At 37.7% G+C, this 23,612-nt stretch overlaps 1 protein-coding gene and 1 pseudogene across 2 annotated transcripts in view; one reads left to right on the top strand and one right to left on the bottom strand.

Annotated features, from left to right (window-relative positions):
- The window catches only part of DENND5B (DENN domain containing 5B), a 193,362-nt gene that overhangs the window by 59,111 nt on the left and 110,639 nt on the right, over positions 1-23,612 (bottom strand). For both annotated transcript variants that reach the window (XM_063075274.1, XM_063075275.1), the window contains 3 exons: positions 9,488-9,675; positions 3,782-4,321; positions 669-900 (listed from right to left, as the gene is read on the bottom strand). In XM_063075274.1, the coding sequence (XP_062931344.1) occupies positions 669-900; positions 3,782-4,321; positions 9,488-9,675 (960 nt within the window). The remainder of the gene's footprint in view (positions 1-668; positions 901-3,781; positions 4,322-9,487; positions 9,676-23,612) is intronic.
- Positions 13,565-17,430, top strand: LOC134360943 (transcription initiation factor TFIID subunit 10-like; annotated as a pseudogene).

Below are 23,612 nucleotides of genomic sequence, written 5' to 3'. Positions count from 1 at the left end.
GTACAATGACTGGCACTTAGTAAGTACTCAGTAAATGTTGTCTATTAATATGATTATTTATTTGGTGGACTATTTGGCACCGCCAGACAAGACTGGCCAAGACTCATTATTCTCTGGCTGAGGGAAAAACTGGTGTCAGAGTGGAGGAACCTCCAATTTGAATGCAAGAATCCAGATATTTAATTTTAATAAATGAAGCTATTATAATTAAAGGCACCTCTAAAACAAATATATTGCTTTATATATTGTTTTAGTTATGTAAATTAGGCAGCATCTCAGACATTTTAATGTCCTATTTTAAATTAATACTTTTCTTGGATAAAGAGAAAAGAGGTGACAAGTAAAAAGGCAACATAAGTAGCAAGATAGAAATTAACATTTTTTTCCATTAAGGCAATAAAGAGAGCAAGACAAAAATCATAGCAACCTGCTAGTTATACTCCATTCAATTTATTATTGCTTTTCCTCTTGTGACTAAGGGAAGAGGAGTGTCAAGTAGGAATGGGGACTCAGACAAACAGGAAACTATAGAAATTTCTTGATCCAGTACCAGGATTAGCTATGAAGTCTAAAACTGAAAATTAATTTTGTGGTATATAAGGCCAACAATATGTAAAAAGAAATGATCACGGATTTTAATTTCATTTTAAAAGGTATAGCAAATGTACCTGCTTCTTTTAAAGTGCTGCATTTCTGATATACAGATGTCCGCAAGGTGGGTGCCCTTACATTATACAATCTTATCTTCTCAATTCGAGAGTCAAAGACCCGAAGCAAAGGATCTTTCTCTTCCCATTGAGACATAATTTTATTATCAATAAAGGTGGCAAACATCTGTGTTTCAATGAAGCGTGAAAGAAATGGCAGGTAAGGCTCAGGTTGGTCAGACAGAAAGGAAGCCTGTAATGAGATAATTAGGAAATTATTAGTGCAAAGAGACCATCTCAATACTACATGATAAATCTGAAAATTATCCATTGGTAAGGTCATTCTTTTTAAATCTTGTAACATACAAAACTGACATTTGAAATTCAAAATCCTAAAAAATCTACTCTTCTTTCCCTTCTTCTAAATTCATGGAATTTAGTTCACTTAGGTCTTTAGCATTGATCTTACATTTCAAAACTGATTTATATTCTGGTTCTCATGACCATTATGTAGAAAAGAGGGCATCATTAATGAAAGATGGTGGATAAATTCCTATATGATTATCAATCATCCACTTAACTTACCATTAAATTTTGGTCCCTTTCTCCAGTGAGCTGTAATTTCTGCTCTCTACCTCTAAGCCATAAGGCAGGGAGATGATTAACTGATACAATAATGACAGATATATTATCATTAATATATAATTTTAAAAAACATGACAACATGGAATTTGTGCTTATGGGGTGAAATCCTTTAGTTGCTCTTCAAGTGGATGTTTTTTTTTTCTTTTTCTTTTTTGGTCATTTTTGTGATCGGCCGCACCACGCTCAGCCAGTGAGTGCACCGGCCATCCTTATATAGGATCCGAACCCGCTGGCGGGAGCACTGTTGCGCTCCCAGCACCGCACTCTCCTGAGTGCGCCACGGGGTCGGCCCAAGTGGATGTTTTTCTAGTCTCCAAATCTGTTAGAGACTGATGGATGGATGTTAACTTAAGATCAAACTCCTTCCAGACCTGTGCTGACATGATAGTCTGGGCCTTAACCACTAAATAAGTATTACCTGAAAAATTATCAGAAGCAAGCCTTTGGAAAACACGTACAACAAGCTACACCTTCCTGTTACTAGCTTGTCTGATGCAGGGAATGATTTGGTAAATTATAATCAATTCCTAATCCAAAGTGTTCATTTTTCTCTGTTGTTCTTCAGGTCCATGTGTATATAGAAATTCTAGTCTCAGTTTGGAACCAGCTGAAATTTGGAAGTGAATTATTATTTTTGGTTGTGGGCTGGTTTTGCTTTTTGTTCTTTTGAGTAGATGCAGAGTGGCAGAAGCCAGAAGGGGAAAGATAGAAGGGTAAGTTCTTATAAGGTTATTTTTTAAAAATCCTCAGCTTCTTCCTAGCATATTTATCTTTTATTCTGAAATTTAGGAGGCCTTTTAAAAACTTCCTTACAAAAATCCACTTATTCAATTTAAGTGCCTTCACAGTTCAGATTTATTTACATAAATCCAAACCACCAGAGAAAGATTCACAGTAGTCTCTAGAAATAGGTTCACCTCCTCAAACAGCATTTTACAGATAAAATCAATTTTACTTTTTATTGAGAAAATGTTTTTTGTTTTTTTTTTTTAAAGGGCCAAATATCTGGCTTCTGATGTTCAGACCTTCATGGACTACAATATTTAAGGTCAACAAAAACTTGGCTTGCAGGCCTAGTATGTCCTGCAAATTTTCCTAGCAAAAAACAAGCCCTTTGGAATCCAACATGAAACTTTCATTTCTTTAGAAAACATTCTATTTATATTTGAGGCTACATAAAGATTAAGAAGAAAGTACCATGTCTTGATTTAAATAAAAATCTGAATTACACCAAGGATAAATCATAAATGTATACAGATTAGTTCCAAGATGAATAGGAAAAAGTATGGAAAATAGTTAAGCTTAATGAAAAAGGAATCTAAGAGCAGCAATATATTTGGAGAAGTGGAGGCTTTGTACTATTAAAGAAGTTTCTCAAACATAAAGCCCATCAGAACTTAACTGTTCAACATAGAATACTATCCTCTGCCAGAAAAAATATAGTGCAATCAGGAAATAATCTTTTATACTACTGACCTTTACAAAAATTTTTAGTTAATACATAGTTGTCAGATGCTCCAAGATTACAGATTAGCCTCTTGGAGTGTATTAGCCTCTTTGGGAGGTCTTTCATGACACAAAGATGCCACTCAGCAAAAGCCATGATTCATTCTAACAGCAGTATTATGCCTTGGCAATCAGAGAGGCAGGGGACTGAACTGTACCCTGGTGACCTGAAAGAGTTAATGCACATCCTAAGTGCGTTTGTCTGGGAAAAAAAAAATCTGGGGGATATATGAAGAAAATCTGGCAGAAGAATACAGTGAACCTTAGAAAGGAGTTTCGGCTTTAGCAAGGCAATCAAAACCTGGTGTTGTTTTGTCTCCCCTTTCCTAAAACTTTGGAACAGAGTCTTAGACATATAGTCACAAAACCTAATTTATTCACTCTCTTTAGATCCTAGAAGGAGATCAAAATCTGTCCTCTGAAACTAAACTGTTACTTTCTACATGGATAAGTTGTGATTTCATTTTAGGATGAAGACTAAAAAGGAAGGTACTTCAAAAAGTTCATGAAAAGACTGGTATTATCTTTTAATTGTATTTTTCCATGAACCTTTTGAAGAATCTTCATGTAAGAACAAAAATTTCTTGGAAAAGGAACAGGCCTCATTTAACAAGACTTGATCATAAAATAAGAGTCTTAAATAATATAAGATCATAAAATAAGACCCTTAACAAGGTCAGATAGTGTTAACAGATTTGAAAACCCTGTGAAATTTAAGAGTTTCTATAATGTAAGCATCTTCAAAGTACAGAAAACTGAAAAATGAGATTATAGGCAATTTAATACACAATTCAATGACTAGCTTAATGGGCTGATTGACTTGCTTTTTTGTGAAATTATTTTATCTAATACGAAATATTGTTAAAGAAAAGTTCTTAATGGGATGGAAGAGAGAAAAAAAATCTATGTTTAAAAAAAGTTAACAAAATCAATAATATAGCCCACCAAGAACCATAAAAAGAGAAACTATGGTTCTTTTTTACTTTGTCAAAGTTCTGCATCTGTTCCCGGTTGGTCAGCCAGGATTCCATGTCCTGGGCAGTCTGAATCACAAATGCTTCATAATCTGCAAACATCTGTGTAAAGCGGTTAGCAAAGACTTCTCGGAGCTGTACGTTAAGCTGGTAGTCCCTTAGTTCTGCCTCTTCACACTGCAGTTTTACATCCTTTTCTTTTTCACCCAGGGAAGCAGAGAGGTCCATTTTTTCCACAGTCACACCAGTCCGCTTGGCCAGAGCTTGGAGCCGGGCTATGGTTTCATTGCCCTTCAGTAACTCATACATGCTGATGTTATTATTAGTGGAGACATTGCCATTCTTTTTGTCACTGACTAAGTCTTTCAGAACAAGATTCTTCAGTTTGGTGGCACTCTCACTGCAGTGTAGGCTGCCCTCAGGAGGGATCCCAAATTGAAGAAGAACTTCAGAGAGCTCCTGGATAAAATCCATTTTATTGGGGAATTGTGGAAATTCTTCAGGCAACTCAATGAAATGGTTGTCAATATCCACAAAACACAAATTAGCCTGAAAGAGAAAAAAGAAATAAAAAGGTTTAAAATAAAGAAATTTTACGTTCTAAAATATTCTTGCTAACTATTATAAATAAAAGTACAGATTACACTGCCTTTTCTTGATAGCCTTCTCCAGCTTTGGAATTTTTTATCCTTTAAAAGTACTCTCTTTTGCCAGCATTTCCCACTATGTATTTTTATATTATATTTGATGTATGAATAATTTCCTGTTGGTCTCAGCAATTTATTATAATCTGGACATGATTCTCTAATACTGGTATCTACAAGGCATTCCTAAGTGGGTAAAGGTGCCCAGACTCATAGGACCTTCCAAATAGATGACATGGGTAAAATGCTCACTGAATGGGCTTGAACATTCTTTGCCATTCAAGTGCTCTAACAATATCTGGAATTTAGAATAGAATTGACAAAAATTGCTAAAAACTAGCAGTTGTAATACCCCCAAATGGGATGAAACTGGCAAAGATCAATCTAATTCACAGATAATCTACATATTTTCACTTTACCCCAAATTAGCTATACCTCCAGACAGCAAAACCACTTCAGAAGTCATTAGCGAGCTGGCTGGTTTGTTCATTTGGGACAGCATGATACTGATAACACTAAGGTCAAGGGTTTGGATCCTTGTGCCAGCCAGCCAGCCAACAACAACAACAAAAATCGTTAAACAAAAAGCAGGAGGCAGAGAGAGTTGGTGGAGGCAAGTACTTAAGACAACTTACAAATGATTAACTCTTGAGAAATTGAGGGTCAACTCAGAAGATATTTTTGAGTTGAAAAAAAGAGGTGACAGAAATCAGAGAAAAGGTTTTCTGAGTTTGCTTACCTCTAGATTTGGAATTTATTGTGCACAAAAAGACAAAAGACAAATATATTTCAAGTACATATGGAAAATTCAAGATAATAAGTATCTACATTCTGATTATCTCTCAGGTACCTGATTGTAGTAGACTCCAAACAGTCTTTTACCTTTATTGTCTGTAACCTCTTAAGAACAAGGTTGTCAGAGAAAATCTGTGCTTCCAGATTGGGGGGGGCAGAAGGAGGTTAGGTGTCAAAGTTGTGGCCCATCACATAAAACCAATCCTGATTACATTAATGGCTGAACACACAGCATGGGGTGGAAGTTAATAAACAAAATAGGAAGCTTCCCCCATGTTTTCTCTTGTGCCCTGACCCCCACCCCCCAGGTCACCAAGCAGAGAATTCATACTGTCCTCTGATCCTGAATGGCAAGGTAAGATGAAAGGGGAAAGTAAACAGTTGGGCCTGTGTTTTTCTCGTTTGATCCCTGCTCTTCATGTTAGATACCAGTGAGCAAGAGGTATAGTGAAGTTCCAAACTAAGCTCTATAAAAACGCAAGATTTCCCCCCATTCCAAGTCAGATAATCAACAATGATTCCTAGAACCTGATATAACCTTTGAATCCAGCCCTTTAAGTTTAAAGAAATAGAGGACCAAGAAATTAGGTGACTTCATGGCACCTGCTCCAGATGTGTATTTTCAAATAGACTGCTGGCTTATGCCATTTCTTTTTTTTTTTTTTTTCCCTCCATTTTTCCTTGTCTCCAATGTCAGTAGTTTTCTCTAAATAAAGTAAGAGCTGATATGTCACATTTTGCTGAAGACAGTAGTGCGGCCTATACCCTTCTTTAAATCCACATCTTTATATATGTGTCTTCAGCCTCTAGAAAGCAGGATACATCGAAAGGCTTAAAGGGAGAAAGCAGCTCATCATAATTCAAATGGATGATTCAGTACCTTTAAAAAAATGGAAGAAATTCACTAACTTGCTATCTAAGTGTTAACCAGCAACTTCCCACCACATACATTTTGTACTATCTTCTTCATTAATGCCTTCCTGCTATACTTTTATATGCCTTTCCTCCTCCCATGAAAAGAGAAAATGATACATTTTCTGAAATTTTAAAGCTTCTTATGCTCATGAAATCACTGCTGAGCTGAAAGTATGCTGCAAGAGGGAGCTGCAGCATCATAGCTACTGGTCTATCTGCACGATCCCATGAAAGTCTCTCATAACCTCCCATGTCTGCTTAGACCCAAGTTGGGGCTTTGATTATCACAAAGTAGAAATAGGAAATATAAACTTGAGTTATGAAAATTTATTGAAGAAAACCATAAAGCCCTTTCTCTAAAACAGACAAGAACTCCATAAAATGGGGCATTCTGATAAGTCTTTTAACACCATTAAATTGAAAAAATTCTATAGAAGAGCACCAGTCATATTACACACACGATTAAACATATACTCGACATCACAATCTGACATTGTTTCAGGACTAAATATTTTTGTATTTCTAACAATCAGTACTGTCCACAAGCCTTCATAATATGTAATTACTTCCAATAAAAACAACAAAAGTCCCCTCAAAAGAGAACAAAGGCTTGAAGCTTAATTATCTCTTCTGCATGAAGCCTTCCTATGTCCCTACCCTCAGGGCAGGCATTCTGATCTCCTGTGTATATCCTCTGTTCATTCATGCCTCTTATTTTTTTTAACTTATGTTATTGATATTTGTAAAATGACTTTTTTGGAAAGCAGAAGCCACCTCTTGTTTATTTGATGTCTCTCACTGTATCCTAAACAAATAGTGTATGAGACAATTGTTTGGTGAATGAAAGAATAAGCTCTGAGGAGACGGTCATTTTGGAGAAACCCAAAACTGTAGGCAAGAGCAGGAAGTACCCAGGAATGTGAGTCTGAGGCAGCTCTCTCCATGTTTAGTAAGCAATTAACCTTCTCGGTGTCTGAAGTTAAAGCCAGAGTGAGGGTAAGCCAGGAGAGAACATTTAAAATATTCCCTCAAAATCTCAGTGTGAGATATGACAAAAAGAAAGTGACAAAAGCAGTTCTGTTTCAGTTTCACTCATTTTCTTGTCTATCACTTACTGTAAAGATGAGCAAGAATGGTACAAAGTGAGGTACCACCCCATGCAATTAATCTTCAGTGCTATATCTTTCCACCCTCTTTCTCTAAAAAACAACATAACAAATGGCTACTTGTGCCTCTCATTTTGGAATCACAGGGATAATGAGTGGGTGGTTAATTATAAGTCTGTGTACTTACATTAGCTAGCTAACAACTAAAATCACACCTTCTTAAAATAATCATTTCACAAACTTGTCAATTTTACAACTATTTTTAGAAGGCTTGTCATTATTTTTAGCCATTATTATATTTTAGAGCTTTCAGGGAAAGGGGGAGGGAAGTATTACTAATGAGTGTATTCAAGTCACTTTTAAAAGTGGCTATTTTTATATTTACTTCCTCCTAAAAATTATGTAAATCAGATTTCATTTCATTGTAAAATGATCAGGAGTGAGGTGATATACTATTAGCCTTTTCTTCTAAAACAATGATGCACTAACTTATAGTTTCTATACAGAAGCACTGCTATCTTCACAGCTGATTCAGGTTTTATATTATCCTACTCTATGAATAGGTGGGCATGTGTATTTATTAAATAGTGTTGATTTCATGACTAAAAAATCAGAAAATCACAGATATTAATACAAGAGTTTCAGAATTCTTAAGTTTGTTTATCTTTAGAGTCAGAGGATAACACAGATACAGAGATAGGTTTCCCAGCTACAAATATATCAAGGTGGCATTTAAAAACTTACTCGTGCAAAAATGAAAAGGCAATATTTATACATCTAAATAAACTGTCTCATAAAATTTTATTTGATAACATACAAAATAAATCAAATACTCAACAAGAAACTAAAACATGTCATTGTTTAAGTCTCCATAAGAAGATGCATTTGGGGCCGAGCCTGTGGCGCACTTGGTAGAGTGCTGCGCTGGGAGCGCAGCAACGCTCCCGCCGCGGGTTCGGATCCCATATAGGACTGACCAGTGCACTCACTGGCTGAGTGCCGGTCACGAAAAAACGACAAAAAAAAAAAAAAAAAAAAAAAAAGAAGATGCATTTGGCTAGTCTCTTATTCCTTGAAAATTTTTGAAGAATTTACTTCTTTGAACCAACAAGATGCTATATTAATTTAATGAAAGAAAAAACAAGAAAATTGAATAGAAAAAAGAAGTAAAATAGTAAGGGAAAAGCAGAAAACACACATAAGCCTAAAAAGATCAAAACAGCTTGCACGTGTATTTTATAAGATCTTTCTCCTGAACAACAATGTCAATTTTAGCAGAGAAACATTCATTAGAATAAAAGTAAGCAATGGATAATTATGGGAATCATTAAAGGATATAATGGCTGTGGCCTAGTTGTTATTTTAAATTCACTTATGAAAATGAGAATCTCTATGGGAAATAAGAACCCATAAAAGTGAAGCTCAGCATGAGAGATTTTATTAAGAAAGGTGCTAATTAAATAGCTAACAACATAATGTAATTAACCATTTTATGTTTTTTAATAGACCAAGCCACTCTCATCAATAATTTATTTCAAAGTTATTTACATTGCAATTCTGAGTACCATTAACAACAGCTAAAAATTAGATTTAAAATGTTTTTAAGAATTTTTATTTTCTTAAACAACATTTGAAAATACAACACACAGAAAGCACAATAACCTTAAGGTGTCATAAAAGCTAGGGGTCAGAATTTTCATCTTGACCACCAAGCTAAGCTGACGTTTAGAACAGGTTGTTAACTGGCCTTATGTCTGAAGATAGAATACTAAAGTATTTGATATTTCCATTATTCCTAGCTCACTGAAAGATGCTACTTTTCATTTGATGGAGGTCAAAAATCAAATTCACCTCAATTAATACAATGATTTTAAAGGATGTTAAAACCTGGGTTGTATCATTTAAAAACAAAATTTGTAAGATGAGTGGGAAAAGAAGAGAAATGTTATAAGAATAATACAGCAGTGAGATCATGCCACTATTTCTCCATCTTCACAAATTTATAGTTGTGAAAATGTGCCATTGTCCTACTTTGAACAATGTTTAATTAATGACTATGTGGAAGTAATCATCAGGAGTTACGATCTGCATTATGGCTCAGGCACTACCCTAGCCATACTTAGGCAATCCAGGAGAGTCAGAGGACACAATATGGACAGAGACACAATACGGATAAAGACAATGCTATCTAACAAAAGTAGCCTTGACCTAAATCAACAAATGGCAGATGCTTCATCATTAATTACAAGTTTTACCTCTTGAGGAAGTTCTAGTTTAGAACGGTCAGTTCCTTCTTTTGACTGAAGGCCCATCAGATAAGGGACAGGAGCGTCAAGAAAATGTAGCAGAGAAGCAGGGAGGATGGGCACATAAACATGCTGCCATTGAAATGGGAACAAAAGTGTGGTGATGCCTTCTGCCACAGTCATCAGGCGTTGATAATCTGCACAGAACAAGGAAAAATGGAGGGCAAGATTCCAAGTAAAAACAATCACCATATTAAGCTTGAAAATATCAACTTCAATAAAAAATTTCTACACTAAGAATAAATAAAATGCTTTTTATGACCATGCAGAAACTAGGTCAGTTTCATTCACCATAATTAAACAGTTAAATAGTTTCACTTGAATGCTTTTAAGGGGGTATAGGTAGGAAACGTCATCACACTCTTTGCTTCTTAAAATTACTGGCATATTGACATTCCTTTAAAATGCAGAGGAGTCAAGAACTAATGAAATTACTGTTGGTACTTATCCCATTGAAAATGTACAAGATACAGTGTATCACTACTAACCACTTTTGTATTCATTCATTCTTATAAAACTCCCAATTCATAGGCTCTCTTTTCTTGTATATAAGATCATGGCTATACCCTTTGGTCAACTGACTATATTTTTATTTCAGCCCTTATTTTGTGGGCACAAGAAATTAAACAGATTTATGCATTCATAGTCACACTTCCTATATTTAACCCGTAACTACAGATATATCACATGTAATGATAAAGTGAGTTACCAGAAAATTAAAGGCTGTTTTTTAAATTGTATTTTGTTTACATGAACTAATTTATCAAAAATAAAAGCCACCCACAATATTAAAGTGCTCCCTTAAACCACTCTGCCATGGATATTTTATACTTACATATGTCCACAATCCCTGTTCAAACCTTTGAAGTCAGACATGTTTTAGAATTCTTTTTTTTTTAATTTAGAAAGGTAATACTATGCATGCAAATTTACAGATATATATATGAAAATACATGAATATATATATATATACATGAATGAACTATCTAGGGTAGTACCACGTGATCAAACTACATTAGTATTTCTGCAGCAAATCGTACAAGTACTCCAGTAGGGCAGATAATCAAAGAATATAAATAGGGTCAGTTTGGTTCAGGTCTGATTTTGCTGATAAATGAGTTACAGAAAGAATGGTTTCCAGATTTTTTTGGATTTGAGAATTGAAGATAAGGGATTGTGGACTTGTAATAATCCTCTCACAGAATTCATTGTGCACAAATACAGTAAAATATAGGAGAAGATGATTTTAGAGGAGTCTTTTAAAAGGTTAAGGAAAATAATCAGATACTATTTGGTTCATATCAACTCAAAGAATATTTGACACCTAAATGGGATATTTTCCATTTAAAATTTTCCTTGTGCCATTTTGTAATTTTTAAGTGACTTACCTTAATAATCTACAATGACATTTTGGTAATGAATCATCAGCTAACCATAACCCTAGTGTACTTAAAACTTTCCTTATTTAATTTATTAAGACGCAAATTTTAGGTGAAAACCTGTTTACAGGAATACTTCTAAAACAAACACCACGTGGCCTGAAGGGTAAGGGTCAGTCATACGAGCACAAAGAGCTGACCCAGTTACCCAGGGTGGACACACACACAGGATCAGCTGAGGCCCAAAGAAAAAGCTGGGTTGTGACAGCTAGTACTCTGTGGCGATGAGGGGGCGTGGTGGTCAGAGAAGATCAGACAATCAGTTACCTACCACTCCGCTAGTAATCAGGCATATGTTTCAACTATAGATGAGGGTCTTTTATTACAGGGGTGGAGGGTGAGTGGAAAGCTGGCATGAAAGCCCTGAAGTCTGCTGGATGGCCCCTAGGTTTAGAACTAACTGCAGTTCTGCACTATCACAGCACTCCAGTATGGCACCTGACCTATGGTACTGTCTCTCCTCCACTGTGGGTTCCCTAAGGGCAGAGTAGCATTGGTCTTATCTCATTATGCCCACAAAGCATAGGGCCTCGTTCATAACCAGTGCCGTCAAAAATTTACTGACTAAATTATCTGATGCTACTAAATGTTTTACTTTTCTCCTCATATGTTCATCAGAGTTCTAACAAAACACAAAAAATCAGGAGCAGGAAGACAGGCCGACAACATTATAAAAAAAAACCAAATCCAGAGAAATGTCCTTAGATTCTATTCTGTGGCCATCCATTTCAACCAAGGATTGGGGCCTTTTAATTTTTGTAAACTCAGTTCTTAGTAGAGTTTCCGGCATATGATAGAGGCTTAAATAGTATTTTTGAATAAATAAATAAATCAGTAGGTAAGAATATATAATTTTGCTGGATATCCATAACTAAAACAGACATGCTTAGATTCTGTCCACATGAGATTAAAAAACCGCTAATTTTCCAGTAGGAGAAAATGGTAATAACCCAAGAAAATGCTCACCGAAAAATCACATTTCTCGGGATATTCATATATTCAGTTAATTACGTGCATGCCCAGGCACATTATAAGGAAAATCCAAATATCCATTTACTAAGCCATGGTTATTATTCACCATGCAGAGAACTGTTACCAAGTGACTCACTCTAACTATGTATAAGAAAACCTTACAGGGATGAGAAATCTGTTTAGAAACAAAAATCACATTTTAACATTTTACACCTTCCATATTAAAAATATAAAGATTTTAACAGTGGAATATAATGCAGGTTTCCCAAGGTCCTTCAAACTGGGAAAGGACAATCAGGAAGCTTCCACAGCTTTCTGGAAGAGACCAGAGAATGAAAAAGCCTAGTGTTATCCCACCAGGAAGACATATTCCACATGTCACTCCTGAAGTTTGAGAACAGAGCCCACTGAAAATTAAAGAGAAAAAACATAACCTCATATTCACTTCATTTAAATATTCTATGATTTGACCATAGTCAAAATGTACAGTATGTCCTGCATAGATGAGCTATTACAAAAATAACATGACTGTTCTGTGTCTATATTTGCTAACTTTTAAAAATTATTAGGTTTATTGTGGGTTTTTATGGAGTTTTATTGTCACAAAAAGTCACATAAGTAAACTATTATCAGGATTTTTTGGGTACTGTTAAAGGTTAGTTTTCTAAGAAAATCACTTCCTAAAAAAAGATCCTTTCTAACTCAGCTAGCTTCTTTTAAAAAACACCTAAAACTAAAATCTAGGTTTTAAAAAAAGAACTTTTTTTTTTTTACAACATTAAATGGGAAAAAAGAACTACTTATTAGCCTTAAATAATTGAAAGCAGGGGAATATTCGTTCTGCAATCCCTTACCTACCTTCAACTTTGGAATGCCTGTTTTTTTAAGAAAGAGGAGTGAGAAGATTCACTTGGTTACGAAATACTTATTTATCATTTATTCTTTTCATGCCATTCAGTCAAAAAACCCTGGGAAAACACATGTACTTGAACAAGTTGGGTTACTACTCATGGCAGAGAGAGAAAGCACAAGTTGGGGAACTGTGGGATATCTTAGTGAAGAAAGAACCTATTATAGGATTTAGGCTTTGCTTGGATAATCCTACGTGAGGTCTAAGGAAATGGTGACTTGCTTTGGATTGGGAGCTTTCAGAAATCAGGACAATTCTATGATGGAGTACCTCAATAAATGTGATCTATAGAGAGGACAGACTAAAGCTGTAACTGGTTAGGAAGCAGCAGTTACTAATTTAATGAGAGAACAGGAGGTTTGGTATTTTGTAGGTTGTACAGTGACCTTACATCATGTTCTTCTGAAGTTATGTCCTACAGGAGAACAACATGGCTCATGGAGTGTCAGATCAGTTCATAACAGTGAGACCTAGCTGTGAGAGACAGATCAGTTCCTAGACATCAGTTTTGCTTTTTTTCTTTCTTTCTCAATTATAAGACAGACACAGGTGAAAGGCTCAGGGTTTTAAGCAGTCAAGTCTTTCACCAGTTATCCATTTATTGCCTCTCAGCTCTAGACAAACTCGATGCAGGCTCTAAGATAACTATCCATACAGCATTTTCATTTACAGTGAGTACAATGTCAAGCTTTGCCAGTAGAGGGCATGGGGAGACACTGCAGGAGGAAGGGGCTTCTGTTTCTGGTTCCAGAGTGCCGTGTGCAGTATTTTGCTAGTTCTTGCTACTGCTGCATGGTTGACCAGTGGTGTGGATATGTGAGGACATTTAGTGAGTGGCTGCATGCCCAGAGTGAGCAGTCCCTCAGCACTGGGCCCAATTGCCACCTTCCCATGACCCTCTCAACAAAGACACTGCACATTCAGATCTCACAACCACAGTGGTGCCACTGCAACAACTTCTGTGGGCATGTTCACCAGCCTCAGCTCACCTGTGTCTCAGAGGTCTGTGTTCTGCTTGTCTCGTGACCGGGGACCAGCTCTGGCCCAGACAACACATGGATCTTCTCCATACTTTTCAACCACAATTTCTTCAATGAGGTATGAACCCCAGCCTTGGGAAGTGGGTCCCCCACCCAAATTTGTCCTTTGTGGGTATCCTTTAGAGTTTTCTTTACACCTTTATAGTTACTCTTCTATTATTGCTTAATAATATTTTGTATTACATTCCTCTGTTTAAATTACTATGTGGTTTCTTAAGGAATTTAATTTCTGAGGACTTCTAGTCAAGATGGTGGAATAGATGGTCTCCATCATCACTCTCTCCCACAAATCAACCAATTTACAACTATTAAGGAGCAATGACAGCCAAGCCGGGGCCGCTAGAGATCAGGGGAAGAGGAGAGACCTATGGAGTGCATGAAGGCAGGAGAAGCCACAATGAGAGAAAGAAAGAACCACTCCGACCGTTTCAAGCTCTGGCCACTCTAAGGCTGGTCCTGCTGAGCACATGGAGCAGGAGCTGGCAATAGCCATAGCTGTGCCCTTCAGATGAGGTTGCTTGGAGGTGGCAGGGAAGAAGAAGGCCTTGGTGGCCCCCAGGCCAGCAAGACTACTAGCAGGGTTCCGGTGGACCCACATAGGAGCAAGGAGCCACAACAACTGAAAAAAAAAGGAGCCACTCAGAGTCCAGTGAGTCATTGCAAGGGACCAGTGCATGGCCCATCCCATGGGAAGTGTTTGGAGCACGGGCAGTAGGGTAGGTGGGCCCACTGGGGGAACACTAGGGCACAGCAAGGAACAACTGATATGCCCCCCAATCAGTGCAGGACCACTCAGAGGAGACTGGTCAGGAATATAGAACTGCAGGGGGTGCAGTTTGCTGTAAAGTCTCAGGTCCAGACCAGAATTTCTACACAACACAGGTGTACTGTATTTCTCAAGACCCAGAAATACCTATAACATTAACCATTAAAACCTGAGCTGCACAAAAAGCCTTCCCCAGGGAATCAGCAGCAAAGCAACAATTTAGCTCAACCACAGAGCTCAAGAGCTGGTCCCCACAGGAATTTCCCCCATTTTAGAAGTAAGCAAAGGACAACAAATTAGTTCCAGTGCAGAGTTTGAGTGGTAGGAACAGCAAATAATCCAACACAAAACTGGAAGAAAAAACAAAATACCCACAGACCAGAAACAAAGTTTGATAACTAGTAAAAGTCTCACATCACCAAAGAACACCTGTAAAACTTAAAAGGACTGGAAGTCCCCTGGGCTACCAAGCCAGGGAGCGGGGAGGGCTGGGGGCCTCAGCCATGCCGCTGACACCTGCAACCAGCCCAGAGATGACCACTGAGCCACCACAGGTAGCACCCTGGGCTCTCCCAAGGCAGGGCGGTGGGGGGCTGATGGCTTCAGTCATGCCCCCCTGACACCCACAACCAGCCCAGCAACGACCACCAAGCCACTGCAGGAAGTGCTCCAGGCTCCTGACCCGGGACAGTGGGGGATGAGGGCTTCAGCCACACCCTGTTGACATCTGCACCCAGCCCAGCAATGATCAAGCCACTACTGGAAGCCCCCTGGTCTCCCCTGCAGAAATGATGGGGGTGCCACAGGCCTCAATCCTGCCCCTCCTCTTTCCTCTTTCTCGCACCCTATTTCCTTCCCCCTTCTCCTCTCCCCCTCCTTCCCAACTGCTCTGTGACATCATAGAATGTAAAAAAATAATATTAATAAATAAATAAACTTAAAAAAAAATTACTATGTGGTTTCTCTGCCTCCTGATTGGACCCAGACTGAAAGGAACAGGGTTTTAAGGAGTAAAATCAAATCCCTAGCAGCTTGGCTACTTTTTCTACTGCTGGTAAGAAAAAATGTTCAATCTTCTAGAAAACACAAATTTTTCAAATAATGGCAACTAGTACCTTGGGATATTTTCTTGCTTTGATTATGGAAAACAATACCATGAGAAGTGAAAAAATTTACACATTTCCCCCTTCTACTAGACACCGAAAGATTGCTGTACATGGTTTATTTTTCCTTCACTGTAATTCCACCCATTTTTCTTCTTCAAGATTGGCTGAAATACCACACACTTTTTAATAACGCAAGTACTTAACAGAAACAAGACAACTCTTTTTAACTGAATCCAGAAATAAAGGGCAGAGTTTTCTTCTTTAAGCATTTTTTTTTTTCAATTTAAATATTTTAGTCTATGGCCATACCACCCTGAAAAAAAACACATTTTTTTTTAATATTAGTAAAGTTTTTTGTTTTCACTGATACTCAAAGTAATAAATATGTAAAAAAAAAAAAAAAAAAAAAAAAAAAGTTATTTTAATATTTAAGACAAGTCACAGCATGGTATATGAGGCTCTTCATAATTTGGCCCTTGTCTGCCTCATTTCTTACCACCACCTCACATACAGTCAAATCATCTACATGCAGTTCACTCAATGAATGTGACATGTTTTCACAAGCCTCTGTATATCTCTTTCCTCTGCTCATAATGTCCCTTTCCTTTACACTGCCTGGCTAAGTTCCACTTTTTCCTCAGGCAACTCTTCCTTTGGAAAGCCTTCCCTAAACAGTTCTTACCACCACTAGAGTCCTTCTGACATACTTCCATAGCACCCTATCTTTATTTCTATCACAGCAATTATTCATCTCACAAAAACTATTACAATTCTATTAGAATTATTTATTTATGTGTCTCTCTTCCCTAATATACCATCATCTCCTGGAGAGCAATGACTGTATTTTTAATTTCAGAATTTTTAGCATTCAGTACAGGGTAATAAATGTATGTTGTAAAATTAATATGTTTATATCTAAGGAATCTAAGAAAATAAAACTTATTGGACATAAAAAAGAAAAAAATGCTTTGCTATGTTACACAATAAAACATACTGTTAAAAGTATGCCTGGCAGTGGCTCTGGCACAGACCACAAGCTGGCCCCTGGTCTCAGCCACTGCCGTACTGTCCACTAGCACCACTGTGGAGAATAAAGTAGCCCCTTGAGAACAAAAGGGCTGGAGCTGTGGTTGAGGGCACAGAAACCATGGTGGAACAGACCAGGGAGCCAGCCAAGCAGAACAGGGTGGCTCTGATATTGGCTGTTGACATCACATCCCAGCAGGGGGCTGTCTAATGGGTTTATGCATTACCAGTGGAGATGTGAAGGTGGTGGTGTCCAGCATGACACTGGTGGACTTCCTGATGCAGCTGGAGGATTACACACCTATGTCCCTGGATGCAGTGACTGGTTACCACCTGAACAATACTGGCTTTGAGGCCTCAGACCCACATATAATTGGCTCATCTCCCTAGCTGCACAGAAATTCATTTCAGATACTGCCAACAATGTTCTATAGCACTACAAAATAAAGGGCACCACCTCAGGCAGCTTCCAAAGCAAAAGAAAGGACTGTGAGTACTCTAACCATGGAGGACTTGGCCACTGACATCAGGGAGTATGTCATCAATGTGAAGCTGCCACACTACTTCACCAGAGCCATCCAACCTAAAAGTGCTTGTCTGTCCCCATGTCCCCACACCAACCTGTTTTTCTGAAACTTTATTGTGACCAAAAAATGTCAAAGAAAGGATTAACTACAGATTAAATACAGGTAAAAAGAAAATTAATAAACAGGGAGACAGACATGGAGAAATTACCCAGAATGCAACAGAGAAAGAGACAGAAAAAGAGGTTGAGAGACATGGAAGACTGAGCAAGTCCAATTAACATGTTTAGAGTTTCAAGAGGATAAAAAAGAAAAAAAGATGAATGAAAGCAATATTTAGAAGGATGACTGAGAATCTTTCAAAACTGATAAAAGACATTAACCCTCATATTTCAGGAAATACAATGAATCACAAACAGGACAAATAAAGAAAGCCTCATCCAGATAAATCATAGTCAAAACACAGAACACCAAAGAGAAACATAAAATCTTATATATAACCAGAGCAAAAAGATTTCTGGCCAACAAATGACAATGAGAGTGATAATGATAGCTGACTTTGCAACTGCCACATTGGAAACAAGAAGATAGTAGGATATTATCCTTGCAGTACTATGAGAGAAAAAAATTTTTAACCTAGAATTGAATTTCCAATGAAACTATCTCTCAAAAACAAGAGCAAAATAAAGATATTTTAAGATGAACAAAATCTAATAAAGAAGGCCACCTCAGGAAAGAAATGTTTTCTTTTTTCTTTAAAGATCTCAATTGACTTTATTGTGATTCTAGAATCAGGCAACACATGATTCCATAAAATAGAATATGTGTTCCAATGAGCTCAGCACAAGAGGTTAATTTTACCAATAGAAAAAGGGCTAAAGAAAGAATAAATAACAACAACAAAAAACCAAATTGGTCATTTCAAAGTTGCTTTTCTTGTAAGGTGGGGACAGGAAGACAGAACAATAAAAAAATAATTGACTAGTTAACATCAGGCTCTCTCTTAAGGATATACTTTAGAAAGGGGGAGACTGATCCCAGTAGAATTAAGATATGAAAAAGAATACGAACTCTCAAAAAATTGTAATGGTGGGTAAACTTAAACAAAACCAAGTGTATCAACTAAAAATGTCTAATTTGAGGGATTATTAAAATTCTGAACAACCATAACAAGTAAGTCATGATGGGGGTGATTGGACTTAAAGCATTTTACAGTGTTTGTATTTTAAAGATCCTGACTAACACAAAACTAAGTATTCATGTTAAAATCTCAAAATTTACCATTAGGGAAGAGAAACAGAGCATATAACATCTAAGTTAACTGAGTAGAAAAATCTGCAATGAGAAATAATTTCAATTAATTCAAAAGAAGACCAAAAAAGAAAAAAGGGAAAAAAGTATAACAAATGGCCAAAAAAAGTTTAAAAATTCTTAGAACTGAATGATAATGAAAATGCCAGATATTAAGTCTTGTAGGCTGCAGCTAACACAGGTCTCAAATGCTTAAGATGTTAACATTAAGGAGAAAAAAAGAGAAAAGCTTAATGAGCCCAAAGGAAGTAGCAAAAAGAATAGAATAAAAACAAAATCAGAAATTAATAAAGCAGAAAACAAAGATACAATAGAGATAAAGATAAAAGCTGGGTTTTTTTTTTTTTTTTTTTAAAGAAATGATAAAACCTGATTCTTTTAAACAGTTAGGAAAATTGATACGTCAGGTAAAAACAACCGGGGGGAAGAAAGAATGCACAAATAAATAACATTAGGAATGAAAAGGGGGACAAAACTATGTATATAGCAGAGGTTAAAAAAATTAGGAAATATTATTAAGACTTTGTGCCTTAAGAAAGTTAAACCTTAAAAAAAATATTCCTAGAGAAACCGAAATGAACAAAAAGTGATTCAAGAAGAGAGGAGCTTCTGGCTGATGAACACAGTGAGTTGTTGGGAAGGTGGTGTGCCCAGAGAGGGCACAGAAGCTCTGCACCTGATCTTCATACCTCCTCCCATACACCTCTTCCATCTGGATGTTCCTGAGTTGTATACTTTACAACAAACCAGTTATAGTAAGTTAAAGGGCTCTTGAGTTCTGTGAATCATCCCAGAAAATTATCAAGCCTGAAGACTGGGGGGCCCTGTAGGGGAGACCCTGAATTTGTGGAAGTAATGTGGGTAGAATAGGCACCCCACTTGTGGTTGGAATTAGAAGTGAGGGCAGTCTTACAGAACTGAACATTCAAACCTGTGAAGTCTGATGTTAACTCTGGGTAGTTACTGTCAGATTTGAATTGAACTGTTGGGCATCCAGTTGGTACCAGAATTGGCAGGTGTTGGGAGAAAGAACCTCTCGTTTGGTGTTACAAAAACAACTCTCATTTGATGTCAAAAAATGTGGGATTTGCTAGAACGGCCCAGGCTCATGGAAATGGGATATGGGAAGACAGAGGATGAAAGGGTGGGGGATGAGGAACCTCTGATTCTGAGTAGCCATGTGGTCATGCATGATATGGAGCAGCAGATGTGCTGGGATCAGTTACTAAAGGTAGGAGTTATCAATGGAATTTAGAGATAAATCCAACTCCTGAGGAGTTGGTTCATTGGATATATAAGAAAATGCAAACCAACTAAAAAAATGGGAAACATAAAATCCCTTGGTTGTTGCTACTTGTAAGAGCTAAAATAGAAGAGAGTGCTAGGTCAAAACTTGAGGCTGGGCCAAGCTAAGACTTCAGTTGGTCTGAGCTTGACCACTAGCCTCAAAGCCACTCCTAAGGGGAAAAATTATGTGGAAATAACAAAGAGTACATCTAAGATCTCTGGTCACCAAAAAGGTAGTCCACAAAGGGGAAGGGCAAAACCAAGAAACTACCGAAACCAGATGCTACAGTGTGAAGTTGTCTCACTTTGTGAATCAGTACTATCAGCTCCCTGAAGAATCTTTACTAGAGTGACTAATTTAGGGGCAGTATTGCTGTTTTTAAATGCTACAGAGTAGAAGAGTATGTTTGGGTTGATAGAGGATCCACAGCTCACTATGAACAATCACAGACGGCTATGTGATTTAGACACACAGGAAGTTATTCTCAAGGGGAAAGCCAGCCTCATGGACTGGAAAAAAGCCACTTGCAAGTCTGTTTACCCTGAGAAGAGAAACGCCCAACTACACCTATACATGCCAAGTAGTATACCCCAGATGAAGCAGCTAATATGCTTCACATGCCAGCCATGTGGAACTGGCTCTATGATAATTGGGATATTCACCCACTGAATATGCCCATTACCCAGGTGCTAATAAAACATTAATTAAGAGGAGAATGTGAAGATGCAGAGGGGAGAGTCCAGGGACTTGTTCCAGCAGGATGGAATTTTTAAGTAGTTATAAAGAAATGGCGTAAATAAAACAGACATTGATGGGATTAAAACAAAGACCTTAATATAGCACTATCGAACAGTTGGTTTGACTTATAGAGACCTCTGATGGCTTCCCAACATTAAAGGGCCCAAACAAGTCTGCTCTATTTGCCACAGTCTGGAGAAATTTAAAACACAGGAAGGCGAAGATTACAATCAGAAATATGGGCCGAGCCCGTGGCGCACTCGAGAGGGTGTGGCGCTGGGAGCGCAGTGACGCTCCCGCCGCGGGTTCGGATCCTATATAGGAATGGCCGCTGTGCTCACTGGCTGAGCGCGGTCCAGCCGGTCACAAACAAGACAAAAAAAAAAAAAAGAAATATGACCTGTAATCATTTGAAGCAATAGTCAGGCAGATTAATCAAGACAGAGACTGACAAATGGGCCATGGTCCCTTGGCTCGAACCCTTGCTGGGGACTCAAAACCTAATGCACATAAAAGGGTAAAATGGTCAGGGGTGGAGATGAGAAGTTTCTGGGACTCTTTTACATGGGATCCTCATGCACTGTGGTACCAAAATCTGTTAGCCTTAATGCAGACTACAATCAGAATGACAGAATATAGGGCTGGCCCCGTGGCTCACTTGGGATAGTGTGGTGCTGGTAGCGCTGAAGCTGCAGGTTCGGATCCTATATAGGGATGGCCAGTGCGCTCACTGGCTGAGCGTGGTGCAGACAACACCGTGCCAAGGGTTGCAATCCCCTTACCAGTCCAAAAAAAAAAAAAAAAAAAAAAAAGACAGAATAAAAAAATGTTAAGGTTGATAGGATTAAGGCAGAAGTTTGAATAAAATTGGAATGTTTAAACAGGTTTTACCTGAATGATGTATGGAAATGAATCTTATGTCTGACTAGAAAACATTTTCCCTACCTAATATTGTAAAACAAAAGGCATGCAAATCCACCCTTCAAGCAGTATGTTTGGACATGCTAAATGGGAATGAGTAAGAGTGCCTGCATCCACACAGTGTAGAATAGAAGCTGAAGTGCTAGTATAGACGAATTACTTGTATGGAGCATAGATTAGGGCTTATGTCAAAAGCCTCCCAGTGACAACTACTGGGGCATCAGACTAGAGAATTTCCATTTGAGGGGCAATTACTAGCTTGCTATTATACTGAAACTGCCCCCAGTGAAGGACATAAAATAATCCTGATACCTGGAATATCCATGATAATTTGGGTGATGTTGGAAAAACACTCCAACTGGGGAGGGCAGTGCCCAGAAGAGTTCCATAATGAAATGGATATGATTTATACTGGATCTTGGTACCAGGGGAATACAAGAAGGAGATTTGCACAAGTAGGGAGTATCTTTTCCCCTAGGACTGACTCTGGAACTGTGTAAGAAGCTGCCAGATTCTATTGTCACTTAAACAGTGCCCAATGAACAGCTCTCAAGTGACCAACAAAGAGCTGCTTGGTTTATGGATGGCTGTTCCAAGGTGAATGACAACATCCTGCTTGGAAGCAATCATTTCAATCGAAGAAGGTAAAAACAGATGAGCTCAGTGGGCTGACTTGCACGATGTTTTCCTAGCAGTGACAGAAGAATCAAATAATGGTATGTTTGAGTTTTTAACAACCATGGGCCATAGTCATTGGCCTGGCCATACAGTCAGCCGGGTGGGCAATAGTAAATTGGACTACTAAAGTGATGCCCGTACGGGGTAGTCTCATACACCTATCTCAATAGTCCCAAATAAAGTCTGCCTTATCATTTTTAAAGTATCATGAATAATTTTTTTAAATATTAAGATTCTGTTTATCATCAAATAAAACTAATTGTATAAAAATATTGGCCAAAGCTGGTCAAATTCTACTGCTTTTAGGGTCTAGGGTATAGGAAGGAACTCACTTTTTGTCATCAAAATATCAGGTTTGCTTTTATGATTGATAAACTCCATAACCAATTAAGCTAAGATTTCTATTTAAGCATGACTAGCAATTTGTGATTAGAAGGCCCCCAACTTTTTCAAGAAAACTTCAGGTAGCTTTCCCTTTCTGACAAGGTTAATTCCCACACAATTTACAAGAAGGAGGGGAGGGCCAAGGAGCACTGCAAAGGACATAGGCACTCAGGGTGGTGTGGGCAGAGGGTAACTGCTTATTTCCATTGTGAAGAGCCAAAGGAGGTAAGCAAGGCCCCAAAATGTTCCTGAGACTTTAATCATTGGTAAGAAAAGTTATATGCTGGTGTTCAAATTCCCCTTTTATTCTTCCACTATTCCCTTTGAAAACTAGATCACACTCCAAACTTCCCACTGTCCTGCTCTAGATATTTCCAGGCTACAGAAGAAAGTGCTCTTTTCTGATCTGAAGTCCTAGAAAAGACGCTTCACCTCCTGGGTGCATTCTCTACTTAAAATTTCTACCTAGTTACCACTGCACAGTGGCTGTGATGTACATACTCTCTAAATAACAGATTGTTTAAATGGGCTGTGTACAAGAATTTTGAATCAGTCTAAAAGGCATTTTCTTTTTCTTTTTTTGGCAGCTGGCCTGTACCCTTGACCTTGGTGTTACCCGCACCATACTCTCCCAAATAAGTTAACCAACCAGCCTCTAGAAGGATATTTTCATCACTGAAATGCATCTGGTTTGATTCACTTTGGGTTTTTATGGTAATTGTTCAGCACCTGCAGTGTTTTTTAATTTTATGGCATAGCTTTATCGGTGAATAAGAAAAGGAGGATCAGATGTTATTAAAATCCCCTAACACTGAGTCAGGAAGAGTGAAGGAGAGCACCAGAGTACAAATCAACCTAATGATTCTTTTATTTCATTCATTTAAAAGAAATGTTTTTCTCTAATAGGAGAGATATTGTCAAAGTTAAAATATGCATTTTCACACAGCTTTCATTTTATACTCTACAATTAT

The sequence above is a fragment of the Cynocephalus volans genome, chromosome 12 (assembly GCF_027409185.1).
Source record: "Cynocephalus volans isolate mCynVol1 chromosome 12, mCynVol1.pri, whole genome shotgun sequence".
Classification (NCBI taxonomy): Eukaryota; Metazoa; Chordata; class Mammalia; order Dermoptera; family Cynocephalidae; genus Cynocephalus; species Cynocephalus volans.
This window is presented reverse-complemented; position numbering and strand designations above follow the sequence as displayed.